Source organism: Apium graveolens, chromosome 11, assembly GCF_009905375.1.
Source record: "Apium graveolens cultivar Ventura chromosome 11, ASM990537v1, whole genome shotgun sequence".
NCBI classification, from domain to species: Eukaryota; Viridiplantae; Streptophyta; class Magnoliopsida; order Apiales; family Apiaceae; genus Apium; species Apium graveolens.
Genome location: NC_133657.1, coordinates 206809517 through 206828417, shown reverse-complemented (window position 1 = coordinate 206828417; position 18901 = coordinate 206809517). Strand labels below are relative to the sequence as shown.

Below are 18901 nucleotides of genomic sequence, written 5' to 3'. Positions count from 1 at the left end.
AATCAATTATTAAATCTGCTAATTAATTATTTATTTCACAAATAAATAATTACCAGCCATTATTAAATAATTCCTCCACCATTTAATCATTCTCTTTTATGGTGTGACCCTGTAGGTTCAATATTAAGCCGGTAGTAGAAATAAATAAAAACAAAACTATTTTATCATTATTTATATAAATTCTCTAATTCATTAAATATGATTAATTAATAAATTAATCATATTTATTCTACATCGTGAGGGATACTTCTCAGCATATCGCGACTATCCGGATAATACGAATTCACTGCTTAGAATACCAAGAACCTATTCAGTGAGTAGTTACCGTACAATCAATTCCTTCTACCCCGCAATGTCACGATTAAATACAAGGCATAGAACTTATGTCAAGCCTATCTTATTTAATCATTTGTTTTCCCATTCACTATGCTTAGTTCTATTTAATGTAAATTAGAAACTCCTTTCTAATTTCATTCACTCTGGCTAGAGATTCCTGAACTAGCATAAGTGGATCAGCATTGAACTTTCTCTTCCTTCACCGGAAGGAGTAGATCCTTTATTGATCATACACTATCTTCGTGTACAAATTCCTATACTCAGTAGAGCCCTTATAATTGTCCCTGCAGACTAAGAACTAAACTAAAACATAGTTCAGTGTACACAAGATGACTATGATGACCTCAAGTCTAAGGATACTTGTACAACTATCACTATGTGAACAACTGCTGACACGTGAGTGAACTCCATCAGTTGTTCAGTTGTGTGAGTAATGTTCAGTGAACTTATTCTATAATAAGCACCTACATACTAGCTATAGTGTCACCACACAAATGTCTATGAGAACAGGCATCCTTCATAATGAAGCAAGCATAGTATGTACCGATCTTTGCGGATTACTAATTACCAGTTAGTAATCCTACGACCAGGAAATATTTAAGTTTAGAGTTATCATCCTTTAGGTCTCATTATTATGATATCATCATAATCCATAAAAAGCTTTACCCTAAACTATGGTATATCTTATTTAAACACTTAAATAGATAAAGCCCGCAATAAAACCAAAATAATTCTTTTATTAATATCAATGAAATCAAAACAGATTACATAAAAGTTATTCCTAAATCATCATACATGATTGGATTTAGGACACATCTCTTTCAGAGGTATGGAGCAAAAATTGAGGCGGCCCCTTTTTGGATTTCTTTTCATAATTTGTCCCTATAGATTTATGAAATTGCAATCGCGTCCATTCAGGGTCGTCCGGAAGTGAATCGGAGCTGAAACGAATGGAACTCGGTTTCCGAATAATCCTCATAGGGGGTAGTACACGAGGTATGGAGCAAAAATTGAGGCGGACCGTTTTTTGGATTTCATTTCATAATTTGCCCCTTTGGATTTATGAAATTGCATTCGCGTCCATTCGGGGTCGTCCGGAAGTGAATCGGAGCTGAAACGAATGGAACTCGATTTCCGAATAATCCTCGTAGGGGGTAGTACACGAGGTATGGAGCAAAAATTGAGACGGCCCATTTTTTGGATATATTTCCATAATTTGTCCCTATGGATTTATGTAATTGCATTCGCATCCATTCGGGGTCGTCCGAAAGTGAATCGGAGCTGAAACGAATGGAACTCGGTTTCCGAATAATCCTCGTAGGGGAAGTACACGAGGTATGGAGCAAAAATTGAGGCGGCCCATTTTTTGGATATCTTTTCATAATTTGTCCCTATAGATTTATGAAATTACATTCGCGTCCATTCGGGGTCGTCCGGAAGTGAATCGGAGCTGAAACGAATGGAACTCGGTTTCCGAATAATTCTCGTAGGGAGTAGTACACGAGGTATGGAGCAAAAATTGATGCGGCCTGTTTTTTGGATTTCTTTTCATAATTTGTCCTTATGCATTTATGAAATTGCATTCGCGTCCATTCGGGGTCGTCCGGAAGTGAATCCGAACTGAAATGAATGGAACTCGGTTTCCGAATAATTCTCGTATGGGGTAGTACACGAGGTATGGAGCAAAAATTGAGGCATCCCGTTTTTTGAATATCTTTTCATAATTTTTTCCTATGGATTTATGAAATTGCATTCGCGCTACTCTTGCCTTCGATTTTATGGATAAGATCTTATCCTTATGCCACCTGATCTGCGATGTGGTTTGATTGTCAAGTAATTGAAGAACTTCGTAGTCATCTTCCACTGCTTCCCATAAATCATTTGTCTCTAGATGGGCCTCCATTCTTGCTGCCTAAACATGATAACCTTCATCATTGAAAATTGGAGACCAATTTGTTGGAATTATATAAAAAACTCAGGAACTGATAAATACATAAGAGAATAACATAATTTCTTTGCAAGGACTTAATGTTATTGAATGGATAGAATTAGTATTAATACACCAATAATTCTAACTGTTATGCTAAAACTAAGGCTGCAACTTCCTAATCTTCCTGAAACGGTCTACAACTACCTAAATTTCCTGAACAATAGTAACTGCTACTAGATTCTGTAACCACTTATTTATTAACATTTATATAACTAAGAGATAAAATAAATATCTGAAAATGCAGCATCACATTCTTGCCCCCGCTAAAGCAAATTTCAACAATTCTCATAAATATCAGCTTACGTACAACAAACTAGATGGTAACAAACCACTTCATGCCTTGTCAGTTTGCATATGTTAGTACGAATAATCATTTAACATGAACTACACATTGATTATTATTTCATTTTGAACATATGGAATAGCTGCTATAGATTGCTAGGGACAACTGATCGTCATTTTTATATTTTATTTTTATAATGGACAAAAGCTAGCCTAGCTCATCTACTATGATGCTTTTGAAGTGAAAGTTCATTAGAAACTTTTTCAGCCTTTCTTAAATCCTGAAGCTGTTCTAGTACTTTCACCACTTGATTCATCTCAGGTCTTAACTTTGGATCTGTTGAGAGGCATTTGTTTGCCAGGGTACCAGCCTTGAATGCTGCTCCTACCGTGTAATGGCCTCCAATACGCCCATCCATGATGTGCATGACTTTCCGTTTGCTGGTAAGATAAGGTTTAGCCCATGGAACAAGGTTTTGTTCTCCTGCTGGACGGTTCTTGTCAACTACTCTTCTCCCTGTCAGTATTTCAAGAAGAACTACTCCAAAGCTGTAAATGTCACTCTTCGCAGTTAGATGACCTTCATAACAGATGGAACTTGGAATTAGAAGAGAATGCAACAAAATAAGGCCTCCTTCTATAATTTTTAGTTAAAAGGTGAACAAAAAATGTAGAAAATTTAACACCTTACTAGTTCACTAGTCACCTTGTTTTATTTTCTTGTTTCCTCACTGTGTCTTTGTACTAGTAACTTATCTTGAATGTACACGGGGTTAATTTTGACCTACTTCAGGTTTTTGGTATATATGGGTTGTTGAGGTGGTCAGCTAGCAATCCCATTACAAGAATAGCTCAGGTACTCGACCAAAATCAGTCGGGACATGGTTTTTTAAGAGTCTCCTTGGTATAAATGGCCTTGCCATCCAAGTATCCGGCAGAACCTGGTCGGTTATTAAATGGTCGGATTTACATGGCACTGACCGTCTATGTACATGTCCAGCATGCTGATGTGTTACAAAAGTAAACGACCACAGAAGGCAGATCTAGTATGAAGGTATTCAGGAATTGGTTGTTATGCTAATTATTAGATAATTAGTATATAATTACTAGTTTATAACCGTGTCATGCTTCTTTAATATATAATATATTTTTATATATAATTACATTAGTATCAATAATAACATAATAATTATTATTATTTAATTATTTACATGTATCATTTAGAACCACTAATATTAATTCTAAGTTTTAGTATTATTAAGGGGAGAATTCGAACCTTGGGTTTCTCGTAGAATAGTCTAATTAAAAAATAAATTTACATTGTTGAGAGGATGTTGAGTTTTAGGTTGAATATATATAATAACTTAAATTGAGATTATCCTTTTTAGTATAAATTTAACGGATCTTATTTAGGGCATGTTTGGGTGATGTCAAATAAGTGACTTATTGGCTTATTGACTTTTACGCTGTGTTTGGTTCAACGGAGGGGAGAGATGGGGAGGAATTTTAATAGAGGGAAGGGAAGGGAAGGGGAGGGAAAGGATATAATATTAATTCTATTTGGTTGAAGGAAGGGAGGGGAGGGGAATTAACTCATTTTTATATTTGGTAAGCAAGGGGAAGGGAGGGGTTTATAATTAAAATTACATATAAGTCCTTTAGGATATATGTAAGTGTTAAGAAGGTGTAAGGTCATTTTTGTCAATAAAATTTCTCCCCTCCAAAAAACCCCAAATTGGGAGGAAACAAAATAAGTCCATAAGGGATTTTGGGCCCCTTCATTTCCCTCCCCTCCCCTCTACTCTAAAAATATGAACCAAACACATTTTTTATTGCAGGAACCTTCCCCTCCCCTCCCCTCTATTTTCTTCCAACCAAAGAGGGGCTTAAGCCCGTACTTATCGACGCACAACTTATATAAATTGTTGAATTTACAACTTATAAGTTGATAAATTGAATGTTAGTGATGACGTATTTTTTCTTTAACTTATTTTGATTTTATATTTTTTTTTAATTTTAGTTTCAAAATATATGCTTATAAATGTTATTTAAATTTAAAATTCACGAATTAAGATATTTGTATTTTAAAATTATTTATTTTAGGTCATTTAAGTAAAAAAATTCTGACATATAAGTAATTAAATTATCCAAACATATTTTAAATTATAACTTACTTATTTTAAAATTTACCAAACGGGCAGGTTTTCTTTTCCTCCTATGAAATACGCTTGTAGGTATTACTTTAAAAGGAAATTACCAAAAGTATATATATACTATTGGATGCAAAATTTAATTACCAATATTTTTGCATCAACAAAGACATATTGATAGGGATAAATAAATTATGATTGTATAATTAAATACTGCATTAATTGTACAAACTGTGGGCTGCTAGGCCCAATAAAAAGATATATGATACTCAGACCAGAAAGGTTAAGCCTGATGGACCAGATCAGGCCTGATGGAATAAAAAAGGCCCAAAAGCCCTGATTATTAATTAATTTCATAATTAATTAATAAGGGACAAATCAGATGTTGAAAAGAGTCCCGATAAGGATATAAATCCTTGGAGATTAGCCTCAAGGGGACCTAAAAGGATAAGGAATCAGTTTCCTACTACCTAGGACTCCAAAGTCCATTCTAATTATGAGACTTGCCCACCAAGTCTCCTATACCAAGTCCAATTCAAGGACTCCCAACATCTATATAAGGGGTCTCACCCCCACCAATCAGAACTACGTTTTTTGGCTTGATTCTCTAATTCACAGAGATACGTAGGTATCTCGTAAAGGCAGATTGAGTCACGAAATACGAGAGCGGCCATTAAAGGCCTTGAGCTCCCGAATCTTAGTATTAAATACAGCAAGTAATAACCTTAGTTTTTTATCCATAACATTTGGCGCCGTCTGTGGGAAAACGCAACAACAACCATGGCGAGAACACGGAGAACAATTGGAGCTCTAGAGGAAGGAACACCATCAGAGACAACCCAGGTGATTTTATCAACCATGGAGGTTCCTCCCCATTCAACTTATGCATCTACTCAGGGAGAAGCCCAGACAGGGGCAACTCAACCTCAGCCACAAGGGACAACTCCCCCAACTATTCAAGGTACGAATCCTCAAGTTCAACAAGTACATATACCTATGAATTCTCGACCCATCGGGTATGAATATTCAACTGTTGTTACTACTAACCCCCCTTATGGGATGCCCCTTCGCCCTGAGGTTGGAGGAAGCGGATATGCTGGGCGAGGCGAAGCACGAGGGCAGTCACCCCCCTATATACGAGGTTTGGGTCCTATTCCTGAGGATTGGGAATTTTCTGGTCCTTATACTGAGAGAGACTCCGAATCTTCGGATGATGAAGTGGCCCCGAGAAGGAGGCGTCCTGGAAAAGAGCCAATCGCCGATGGAAGGCAACGCCCCCAAAGCACCCCAGGGGCGAATCCCCAAGAAGTGCAGGAAAGGATCAGGGCTCATGAGGCTGAAATCCAAAGGTTGAGGCGTGATTTGGAGGCTCACCAGGCCACCAGATCCCAGATACCTCCTAGGGGGAGAAATCCTCCTCCTATCATAGACCTGGATGGTCTGGTAAGAAGAAGGGCTGTTGTCCCAAGAACTGATCCAAGCAATCTTCTTCCCCTTGGAGATCCTGATGATCCAACTCCACCCTTCACAGAAGAGATAATGAATGCCCATATCTCAAGGAAATTCAAGATGCCCACTATCAAAGCCTATGATGGCACGGGAGACCCCGCTAATCATGTTAGGACATTCTCTAATGCACTGCTGCTGCAACCCGTGAATGATGTTATAAAGTGTCGGGCCTTCCCTCAAATCCTGTCGGGTATGGCTCAAAGATGGTACAGTCGCCTGCCCCCAAATTCTATCGGATCGTTCAGAGAATTAAGTCAGGCTTTTATTAAGCAATTCATCAGTGGAAGAGTCCATGAGAAAAGTTCAGCATCCCTTATGAGTCTTGTGCAGGGAGCTAAGGAATCCTTGAGAGATTACCTGAATCGTTTTACAAAGGAGGCTTTAAAAGTCCCAGACCTTGATGATAAGGTAGCCATGATAGCACTACAACAAGGAACCAGGGATGAGTTTTTCAAGATGTCCTTGGCCAAACGTCCCCCTGAAAACATGTTGCAACTCCAAGAGAGAGCAGGGAAGTATATCAAGGTTGAAGAAAGCATGAGGAAGACCATAGTAAGTAATGAGCCCACTGGAGGCAAGAAGCGAAAAACTGATTTGGAATATATTGCAAAGGACAAATATCCTAGAACCGAGCAAAACCCTGATTTAACCCCCAAGAAGGGAGGACCTGGGCAAAAGTTCACTGAATACGCTAAGCTTAATGCTCCTAGAAGTCAGATTTTGATGGAGATTGAGAAAGACAGAGATGTTCGCTGGCCTAAGCCCTTGAAGGCTGATCCCGCCAAGCTAGATAAGAGCAAGTATTGCAGGTTTCACAAAGATATTGGCCATGACACCGATGAGTGTAGGCAATTGAAAGATGAAATTGAGTTCCTCATTCGAAAAGGAAGATTGAACAAATACACTGGAGAAGGAGGGGATAGGAATAATAATAGAAGGAAGAACTTTGAGGATCGTAGGAGGGACCAAGACGATCAGGGGCGAAACCTCCAGCCTAGAGGACCAGTTATAAACACCATTTATGGAGGGCCGAGACCTCGAGGGCCTGTGATAAACACAATCTTTGGAGGTCCAACTGCTGCTGGATTGTCCAAAAATTCCAGAAAGGCATATACTAGAGAGGTTATGCATATTGTTGGAGAAGCCCCGAAGAGGGCCAGGACAGAAGTAACATTGGCTTTTGATGATTCCGACCTAGAGGGTGTGAAGTTTCCCCATGACGACCCGCTGGTCATAACACCAATAATAGGAAATAGCCCGGTTAAGAGGGTCCTTGTGGATAATGGTGCTTCTGTGGATATCTTGCTCCACGACACCTTTCTAAGGATGGGGTATAACGACTCCCAGTTGACACCAACCAACATGCCGATATATGGATTTGCTGGAGTAGAATGTCCTATGGAAGGGATAATCAAATTGCCAACCACCATAGGTACGGAGCCAAGGCAAGCAACGCAGATGCTGGATTTCGTGGTGGTAAAGGCTAGTTCAACTTATAATGCTATCATGGGGAGAACAGGGATACATGCCTTCAAGGCAGTCCCCTCTTCCTACCATTCAGTCATGAAGTTTCCCACCCGAAACGGGATTGGAGAAGAGAGAGGAGATCAAAAAATGGCTAGAAGCTGTTATGTGGCCTCTTTGAGGGCAGATGGGGTCGGGGGGCAGGTTCTTCCTATTGAAGATATGGATGTTCGAGAAAATGATGAGAATAGAGGAAGGCCAGCAGAAGAATTGGTTTCGGTTCCTTTAGACCCCGAGAATCCTGAGAGGACGACTTTCATTGGAGCCACATTAGAGGAGCCCCTTAGAGGGAAGTTAGTGAAATTTTTGCAAGAAAATAGTGATGTGTTTGCATGGTCAGCAGCTGATATGCCAGGCATAGACCCGGAGTTAATTACTCACAAGCTAAACGTAGATCCAAGCCGGAAGACAGTGAAACAAAAGAAAAGAAATTTTGCCCCGGAAAGACAAGAGGCTATAAAGCAGGAAGTGGAAAAGCTCTTAGAGGCTGGTTTCATTGAGGAGATTCAATTTCCGGAGTGGTTAGCAAACCCTGTAATGGTGAAGAAGGCTAATGGAAAGTGGAGGATGTGTATAGACTTTACTGATCTGAATGATGCATGCCCCAAAGACTGTTTTCCGCTGCCTAGAATTGATACTTTGATTGATGCCACTGCTGGACATGAGATGCTGAGTTTCATGGATGGGTTTAGCGGATACAACCAGATCAAAATGCATAAGGATGACATTCCAAAGGTATCATTTATCACTGACTTTGGTGTTTATTGTTATCTTGTTATGGCATTTGGTCTCAAGAATGCAGGAGCCACCTATCAAAGGTTGGTGAATAGAATTTTTAAGGATCTTATTGGTAAGACTATGGAAGTCTATGTTGATGACATGTTAGTCAAGAGTCTAGTAAAGACTGATCATATAGCCCATTTAAGGGAAGCTTTTGAGGTCCTGAGGTACCACAAGATGATATTGAATCCGACGAAGTGTGCTTTCGGAGTAGGATCTGGAAAATTCTTGGGACTGATGGTCTCAAAGAGGGGAATTGAGGCTAACCCGGATAAGATAAAGGCGATCCTGGACATGGAACCACCAAAAACTGTTAAGGATGTTCAGAAGCTTACAGGAAGGGTTGCTGCGCTAGGACGATTCATCTCCAAGTCGGGGGACAAGTGTTTGTCATTCTTCAAATTGCTAAAAAGCATCAAAGACTTTGTATGGAGTGAGGAAAACCAGAAGGCATTTGAAGAGTTAAAGAAGTATATGGCCCAGGCCCCGTTGTTGGCCAAGCCAGTTCTGAGTGAAATTTTATTCTTGTACTTGGCTGTTTCAGAAAGCGCCTTGAGCGCGGTGTTGGTTAAGGAAGAACTGAAAGTCCAGAAACACGTATACTATGTCAGCAAAATTTTGCATGGTGCTGAGTTGAATTATTCAACTATAGAGAAATTCGCTTTAGCCCTGGTAATGGCTTCAAGAAAGCTGCGTCCTTATTTTCAAGCTCACCAGATTGAAGTGCTAACAAATCAGCCACTGAGAAATATCATTCACAGTCCCAAGGCAAGTGGGAGATTGATTAAGTGGGCAATAGAGTTGGGAGAGTTTGATCTCAAGTATAAGCCACGTACGGCTATAAAAGCCCAGGCATTAGCTGACTTCGTGGTGGAATGTACCATACCCAACCAAGAAGTCGGGGGGCAGGAAGATACCATACCTCAAGACAAGGGAGTCGACAATGGGGACAGGGAGAAGGATGATAAGGAGAAAGAATATTGGGTTCTCTATTTTGATGGAGCATCAAAAACAAATTCCAGTGGAGCAGGGTTGGTTTTGCAAAGCCCTGATGGGTTCTTAATTGAGTATGCTATGAAGCTAGATTTTCCAACCACAAACAATGAGGCAGAGTATGAAGCCCTGATAGTTGGCCTTGGTCTAGCTGGGACACTTAGAGTCAAAACTTAAAGGTCCGTGGAGACTCGAAGCTGATCATATCCCAGGTAAAGGGAGAATTTGAGGCAAGGGATGATACGATGGCTAAGTATGTCCGCCTAGTAAGGGCTGTGATGACCCAATTTAATGAATGTCATGTTGAACACATTCCAAGGGAAGAAAATGTTAAGGCAGATGCGCTATCAAAGTTCGCTTTGTCTGAGATTGAAGAAAGTTCAGGAAGTGTGTACTTCCGTGTTTTGAAGACACGAAGCATAGATGTTAAGCTAGTGGCTCCCATAGGCTTGGGGACGTCATGGATTGATCCCATCAAGGCTCACATTCAGACAGGTTGGTTGCCAAGTGATGCAACTGAAGCACGGAAGTTAACTGTTCGGGCACTAAGGTACTCTTTGATAGATGGGATTCTTTACAAAAGATCTTTCGTGGTTCCCTACTTGAGGTGTCTCAGGCCCGATGAGGCACGCTTGGCTCTTGAAGAAGTGCATGAAGGTATTTGATGGACAACACTTGGGGGGCAGGGCCTTGGCTCATAAGATAACTCGTTTAGGCTTCTATTGGCCAGAAATGATGGCTGATACCAAAGAATATGTGAAGAAGTGTGATCGCTGTCAGAAGCATGCACCAGTTGTTAGACAACCCCCCGAGATGCTGACCTCTATCAGCTCGCCTATTCCCTTTGCCATGTGGGGGATGGATATTCTAGGGCCTTTTCCTATGGCCACGGCACAAAGGAAATTTCTGATTGTAGCCATTGATTATTTCACCAAGTGGATCGAAGCCAAACCCTTGGCCAAAATCACAACTAAGCAGGTTGCACAATTCCTGTGGGAAAACATTATGTGCCGATATGGAATTCCCCGTATCCTCGTCACTGACAATGGAACACAATTCAACAATGAGGAATTCAAGAAGTATTGTGAAAAAAATGAAATTGAGTTACGATTCACCTCTGTGGCTCACCCGCAAGCCAATGGGCAAGCAGAGGTAGCAAATCGGATAATCCTGGATGACTAAAGAAGAGGATTGAGAAGTCAAGAAATAATTGGGTGGATGAGATACTTCCAATATTATGGGCCTATAGGACTATCTGTAGAGTCACGACAAGAGCAACTCCTTTCATGTTGGCATATGGGGCAGAAGCAGTAGTTCCCGTGGAGATATCGCATTCCTCTCCAAGGATTCAGACTTTCAATGCTGTAGAAAATGAGGAAGGGCAGAGGTTAGCCCTGGATCTAATTGATGAAGTGCGAGATGAGGCACATGCAAAGATAGTAGAATATCAGAAAAAGGCTTCATTCTATTACAACCTAAGGGTTAAAGAGAGATTTTTTAAACAAGGAGATCTAGTCTTGAGAAAAATAGAGGCTTCAGGTGTTGGACAGAAAGGAAAGCTTGCCCCGAATTGGGAAGGGCCGTACAGAGTCAAGAGCGTTCAGGGTAGAGGAACCTACAAGCTGGAAACTATGGAAGGTTTTGAAGTCCCGAGGACCTGGCACGCACAAAACCTGAAGGTTTACTACGTGTAAGATAGGTGAAGTACGATTCTCACTTGTCATTGACAAGTAGGTTTAAAAGCACCTTGAAGCTTTGCTTGCATAGGATTTTATATATTCCAGTAGAATTTACATTGTCTAGTTATTGTTGATTAGGGTCGAACCATGCTATGTAAGGTTTTGGAAAACCAGACTTCATATTAAAGAGTTTGAAATAATTTCTATCTAAGGATGTTTAAAGTTCAAATGCGTATTAAGATTGTAAAGTTAAACAGAAAGAGGCAAGAAAAGCAACATATAAAATATAACCCCGAAGGGTAACAAGTTTAGATATGAATAAAGTTCAAAAAGAAGATATACAAAAAGTTAGGCCTTGGAAGGCTGAGATTCCTCAGAACCACTATCCGAAGTCTCCTCGGAAGTCTCAGTCGTTTCTTCGGACGTCTCGGTTGTCCCCTCCGAAGTCCCTGTAGAATTTCCCTCTGCAGAAGATGTTGGCTGTTGAGGCGCTGCTTTTGAAGGCTCTTCCACCCTGGCCTTCTTAGCGACAGGCTCAAACTCCTCTTCGGAAGAATCTTCCTCCTCTCCATCCTTGATCATAACAGCAAGCTTCTCGGTAACACCTCCAAGCTCTGGAACCCGCACAGGGCAAGGAAAGGGGGACTGCTCAAGGACCTCTGGAAACTCATCCTGGATGGCCTCCACAGCAGCATCCCAGCCCTCTTTATAGCTAACTGGGTGAAGAAGGGCATCATGCTCCACCATCAAGTCCTTGAATTCTTGGGTGTCCATCCAGCCATCAAAGGCTTTGTCCTTCTGCGCCTTCAGAATGACATTTTCGGCCCGGGCCGTCTCTAGGTCAGAAGTGGAAGAGGCCAGTTGAGCTTCAAGGGCCTCTATTTTTTGGTTGGCCTCTTCCAACTTCTTGTTGGCATCTTCCAGGCCAACCTTCCAAGCTTTAGCTTGGTGAATTGCCCCCTGGAAATGGGCGTTAGCCTGCAAGAGAAACAGCGAAAGTTCAGAAAAGAAACGTGGAAAAATAAGTAAGAAGGGCATAAGTAAAGGACGTACCGTCGCCAGAGCCTGGGCTCCAAATAGCTCATTCCCCTCTAAGTCCTGTTGAAGGACAAAATCTTGATAGTCCACCGGGGAGATGGAATGCTTAGACCATTCCTTGGACAGCGCCGTGCTGCCCACGATAGAGTCCTTGCCCCGGATCCCCCAGGCAGGTTGAAAATAGGCCCCTGACCTCTGCTTGGTGCGCAAAACTTGGCTGGGGGCCTTCCTCGCTTGGCTCCATTGCCTGAAGGAGGAACTCAGGGAAGTGATCACCAAGTCGAGGGTCTTTAAAGACCTTCCCAGCCCTCTTCATCCTGGTTGTCTCCAGGTCCTTCGGCTTGGTAGCCTCCTCAATCTTCTCAGCCACTGCAACAAACAAAGTCAGTTGAAATCAATGAAATAAAAGTGCAGAAAATAAAGGAGATAAGAAAGGGAACTTACTTTTCTTATAACGGGCGAAGGCCGCGTTCTACCAGGACGGTCCTCCCGAATAAGGTCCCAACAATGGAAGTGCCGTTGTCTTGCGTAAGGAGGTTGAAACCTCTAGCCTCCTCCTCAGACAAAGTTATGTCATTTGGGCTCCCGTCCACGGCCAGCCCAAGGATGATCGAAAACAAGGAGCCCCAATCTCCACCTTTCCAAATAACAAACAAAAAATCTTTCTTCCACCCCAAGTGTTGTCAGGGATGGACTTCCCATTCACGATATGGGGGATAGTGGGGCGCTGGTTGATAGAAACCCAACCCGGACTTTTATCAGGGCTGTTTTTGAACTGAAAAATCTTCCTGAAGACAGCAACAGAAGTGGGGACGTTGTGCTTGGCGCATTGCGACAGATAGCACAGAATCAACCTCCAGGAATTAGGGGGAAGTTGGCAAGGGCTGATGCCCACATCAGCCAGTAGCAAAGGAATGAATGGATGAAAAGGGAGTCTAATACCTGCCCTTAGTAGTGTCCCTATAGACGCATAGCGCGGCCTTCTTCCACTGACAGGCCCTGTCGGCCGGACCCGCAAGAACCAGCTTAAAAGGCTCCTTGATTTGAAGCAGCTGCTCAACTTTTCCAGCTCCTTGGGATCCCGTAAAGCACTAATATGATCGTGCGCGTCCAGATGCGCATCATACGGATACTCGTCCCCTCGATGTTTGATCATGTCGATTAAGGAAGTATACCTCGATCGATAGGAAAATCGTTGGACTTTCTAGGCCACGTTCATCTTGGCCAAGCGAGTCATTCTTTTGTAGCCATCTGAAAAAAGTAAGGAGCATGTAAAATAGGCTATCTTAAAATGGCACACAAAGGAGAAATAGACACGAAAAGCAAAGGGAGGAATCTTACCTGAAGAAGCGCTCTGAAAAAGGCTTTGAGCTCCGACTTGCTGTTATTCCTCTGAGAATCTTAGGCAGGAAATAAAGAAGAAAACTAAGAAATGAGAAAGTGAGGAGTAATAGCCTTTCCTCATTCCTTTATATAAGAGGAAAAGGAAGTTAAAGAGACGAAAAGCCCATGAGAACAAAAGCCCATAGGAAAAGCCCAGAAAAAAGAATATTCCAGAATATTCCTAGGAATTCTAGAGCATTCTTAACAGGGTATATTAAGCCCAAGATCAATAAAAGAGGCCCAATAAGATTGAAAAGAGGCCCAACAAGATTTGAAAGAGGCCCAACAAGATTTGAAAAGGCCCAATAAAGAGGCCCAATAAGATTAGGAAGAGCCCAATAATAAAGGCTCAGTAAAATTAATAAGGCCCAACAAAAAAGGCCAGGCCCAAATCCAATTAGGATTTGGAAAATACAATACCCTAAATTAAAGCTAAATAAAGAAGGCTAGTGGAAGACCAGGAACCAGGTCGAAATCCAGGTCGTGAATCCTGCCCGAAATCTTTCGAGCAGACACCCGAAAATACGGGTAAAAAAGACCAGAATCCAGGTCGAATTTAGGTCGTGAATCCTGCCCGAAAATCTTTCGAGCAGACACCCGAAAATAACGGGTAAAAAAGACCAGAATCCAGGTCGAATTCCAGGTCGTGAATCCTGCCCGAAATCTTTCGAGCAGACACCCCGAAAATAGCTGAAATAACGGAACTGAAATGAGGTCGAAGCTTCGACCAGGAATGAGGTCGAATAAACCAAGCATCTTTCAAAAAATGGGGATTAAAAACCCAGGTCGAAGTTCGACTAGGATCCCTGGTCGAATTCCAGGTCGTGGAATCCTAGTCGAAATCCTTCGACCAGGGAAGCAAGAAAACCAAAGAATTTTCGAACAGGATTCAGGTCGAAATATCGACTAGAATCCTAGTCGAAATCCTAGTCGATAGGCTCATGACAAGAAGCTAAAGAAAGGTGGAATTTTCGACCCAGATCCAGGTCAAATTTTCGACTAGGATCCTGGTCGAATTCCAGTCCTAGATCCAGGTCGGAATTTCGACTAGGATCTTGGTCGAATTCCAGGTCGTGGATCCTAGTCGAATTCCTTCGACCAGGAATGGCAAGGCTGATCCCTATTTTCGACTAGGATCCAGGTCGAAATTTCGACTAGGATCCTGGTCGAAAAGGGCTGGAAATCAGAAAATTAGGGAAAAATTCCAGAAAATTAGGGAAAAATCCCAGAAAATTAGGGAAAATCCCAGAAAATTAGGGAAAATCCCAGAAAATTAGGGAAAATCCCAGAAATTAGGGAAAATCCCAGAAAATTAGGAAAAATTCCAGAAAATTAGGGAAAAATCCCAGAAAATTAGGGAAAAATCCAGAAAATAAGGGAAAATCCCGGAAATAAGGGAAAAATTCCTGGAAATTAAGATAATTCCTGAATAAAAGGAAAAATTCATTGTAAATGTGTAGGTCGCTCCACACTTTACGGAAAAACGAAACCCTGTAAGGGAACAAATAGACTTACTTCTGCGAAACCTAATCAATGTTTCCCAAAGTTGGGGGCAAATGATAGGGATAAATAAATTATGATTGTATAATTAAATACTGCATTAATTGTACAAACTGTGGGCTGCTAGGCCCAATAAAAAGATATATGATACTCAGACCAGAAAGGTTAAGCCTGATGGACCAGATCAGGCCTGATGGAATAAAAAAGGCCCAAAAGCCCTGATTATTAATTAATTTCGTAATTAATTAATAAGGGACAAATCAGATGTTGAAAAGAGTCCCGATAAGGATATAAATCCTTGGAGATTAGCCTCAAGGGGCCTAAAAGGATAAGGAATCAGTTTCCTACTACCTAGGACTCCAAAGTCCATTCTAATTATGAGACTTGCCCACCAAGTCTCCTATACCAAGTCCAATTCAAGGACTCCCAACATCTATATAAGGGGTCTCACCCCCACCAATCAGAACTACGTTTTTTGGCTTGATTCTCTAATTCACAAGATACGTAGGCATCTCGTAAAGGCAGATTGAGTCACGAAACACGAGAGCAGCCATTAAAGGCCTTGAGCTCCCGAATCTTAGTATTAAATACAGCAAGTAATAACCTTAGTTTTTTATCCATAACACTATATACCTAAGGAAACTCCGATTCGATCTGTTTGGCTGCCGGGAATAAGTTATTTATTCGCTTATAAGCCCGTAAGTACTTATTGACGAGTGTTTGTCGACCCAACTTATAAGTCGAATTTACAACTTATAAGCTGATAAGTTGAATGTTAGCAACGACGTACTTTTTCTTAACTTATTTTTGATTTTTCGCTTTTTTATTATTTTTTGTTTTAAAATTTATGTTTTTATATGTCTTTCTAATGTAAAATTTACGAATTAAGATTATATTTAAAATTTATTTATTTTAGCTCAGTTAAGTAAAATTTTGACATTTAACCAAACACTTATTTAACTTATAGTATTCATATACTTATCACTTATAAGTCCCTTATTCATTTTAAATCATAAATTATTTATTTTAAGATTTCCTAAACGTCACTTAACATAACTTTAAAAAGTAAGATCTACTTATTCATGCAATAAACAAAACAAACATATGTAGTTCAGTCCATCATACCGGTGACCATATACTCAGGAGCTGCATAACCATAAGTACCCATGATCCTCGTAGATACATGACTTTTACCATCCATCGGCCCGTCTTTCGCCAACCCAAAATCAGATAGTTTTGCATTGTATTTCTGTCGATTAATAGCAATAACAAATTGATAAATTATCAAACAGCTATAATATAAAAACACTCAGGAAAAATAATCAAACTGTTCAGCATACAGAATCTATAAGGATATTGGAGCATTTAAAATCACGATATTCACTTTTGCTTCTGGACTATGAAGATATGCAAGCCCCTTTGCTGCACCAAGAGCAACCCTCATACGTAGGTTCCAAGATAGAGGCTGAAAGTATGTACTTCCTGACACACAATTTTAAATCAAATCCCTTCCTGATAAGTAATAGCATTTCTAAATATTTAGGTTCATCAGTTTCTAATATATATAGCAGTGAGAAACAATATTATTGTTATGCATGGGCAATATTAATACAGAGAACTCACTTCTGATAGATGATTATCCAAGCTGCCTCTAGGCATGAACTCATATATAAGAAGCCTGTGTTCATCCTCCAAGCAGTACCCAATCAATTTTACAAGATTAGGATGACACAGCTGCCCAAGTAATTAATTTCTGCCTAGAATAGAAAAGATTGAAGAATATGAATCTATAAAAAGAACATGCTAGTGATTTCTGACATTATAAGTATCCTCTAGCTTCATACTCACCAACCACTCCTTGTGACCTTGGAAGCTTTCTTGTCCGAGTCTCTTTACTGCAATAACCAGGCCTGTACCAGCCTTAGCAGCTGCGAAAGTGTCTTCATTGATCCAACCCTTGAAAACACAACCAAAACCACCTTCTCCCAACACACTGTCCGGACGGAAATTCCTTGTGGCTAATTTAATATCATTAAATGAAAAACTCTTCAAATTTGGCGATTCCAAGATTTCTTCCTGGCTACGTGCTGTTGGTGGCACTAATACAATTTTGATGTCGCGCCTGTACACAATATTTCAACATTTCTTTTTATCTTTCATGAATAGCAATTACAGGAAGATTAATAAAGAGTTGTCAGTTTTAACTTGCTATATATAGCAAATATATACAGTATACAAGAAGATGAACATATAAGTAAGTTAAAAAACAGCAACAGGAAGATTAAAAGAGTTTTCAATTTTACCAGGGGTTTCAGCTTTGATCTTGACACTTAAACAAGAACCCATTTAAATGGAAATTGAATATCTACTTGGGTATGTAATTTAGATTTTCAACAGAAAGGAAGAGAAGACAGGTGAAATCACGAGAAAACAGCCACACAAGATTAAAGCAGAGAGTTGGGTTTGGCTAATGAACAATATAGTATATAGCAAATTTCTTCGAAATCATTAGCCGACAGCCTATATATACTATGGTTTCGTTGACCTGAAGCTAATTCACGAGCAAAGGTATGTCTCTACTTTTTGTGTCACTTTTCCAACTTGTCTTGTGTACATACATATGTAGTTGTAGGATACATGAACATTGTTTCATATGTGCACCAAATTAATTCACGGACTGGGCAACCACGCTTGTTCGTCAAAGTTTGTTCTACGTTTGGTCCATATTTTCTGAAACTGTTTGAGTTTTTAATTAAAACGTTTAAAATATGTTATACATATCATTAGAAATTAGATTTTACTCCACTATAAGAAATTATTATATTTATATTATAAAACATGGAACTTATTTTTATTATATACTAGTTTATTGATAATTTTATAAATACAAAGTGTATATTAAAATAACTCTATGCATTTAATATATTTGGTTAACAATAAAAAAATTTATATTTTTTTGATAAAATAACTTTACACTTAACATTACTAAAATTAAATTAATTTATAATCATATATATTAAATATGATAAACACTTTTATAGAATAAATAATATAGAAGAAGAGTTTGGAAATGAAGTGGACTAAATATAGATTATGATCTTACTAATATAGATTATGGTTTTTCAATCAATAAATATAGCATTTGTAGATGCTCTTACAAGTATGTATTTGCCTCAATAAAAATTAAGAGCATGTATTAAGTTTTTCTTTTAGGGGGTAGGAAAAAGTTGTTATTAATCTTATTTTACCATTATATGAAAAGACAGAATACTGAATTATATATAGTAATACTAATATTACTACCAACAAACTTTCATCCGAACTTTAAAAAACATATATTGCTTTAAAATAAAAAATTAAAAACAAATTAAAAATTAGTTATATTAAAAACTCATTAGATAAATTTGTAAAATAATATATTCAAAAAAAATAAATAAATACAAATAGAAGTAAATATGAATAATGGTCTCGATCTAAAACAAAATCATATATATTCAAAAATTATATTATTGAAATGTCTGAAATAAAATTCAAATCAAAAAATAATACATAATATAATGGCCCGGGTTAAAAAAATAATATACATTATTCATCCGGACTTAAACAAATACTACTATTGATTCAAGTTAAAATTAAAAAAAAATATAGTTAATTGGCGTTGCATCCGGCTAAAACACAATTATAAATACTAATAACGTAGTTAAAAGAATTATAGTAGTAAACCTGGCTAAAACAAA

At 39.3% G+C, this 18901-nt stretch overlaps 1 protein-coding gene and 1 pseudogene across 1 annotated transcript; both read right to left on the bottom strand.

Annotated features, from left to right (window-relative positions):
• Nucleotides 1-2546: 2546 nt before the first annotated feature.
• The window catches only part of LOC141696621 (receptor-like cytoplasmic kinase 176), a 20870-nt pseudogene continuing 4515 nt past the window's right edge, over nt 2547-18901 (bottom strand).
• On the bottom strand, nt 11515-15785 carry LOC141697488 (uncharacterized). The gene is made up of 3 exons (XM_074501893.1): nt 15769-15785; nt 12297-12528; nt 11515-12221 (listed from the first exon to the last, which is right to left on the bottom strand). Exons 1-3 carry the CDS (start codon nt 15783-15785, stop codon nt 11592-11594), a joined length of 879 nt encoding a protein of 292 aa, XP_074357994.1. The 3' UTR covers nt 11515-11591.

Excerpts from the sequence above, each read along its gene's own strand:
- LOC141697488 (XM_074501893.1), bottom strand. Across the intron at positions 12,222-12,296 it reads GAGCCCAGGCTCTGGCGACG|GCTAACGCCCATTTCCAGGG; the intron begins GTACGTCCTTTA and ends TTTCTCTTGCAG.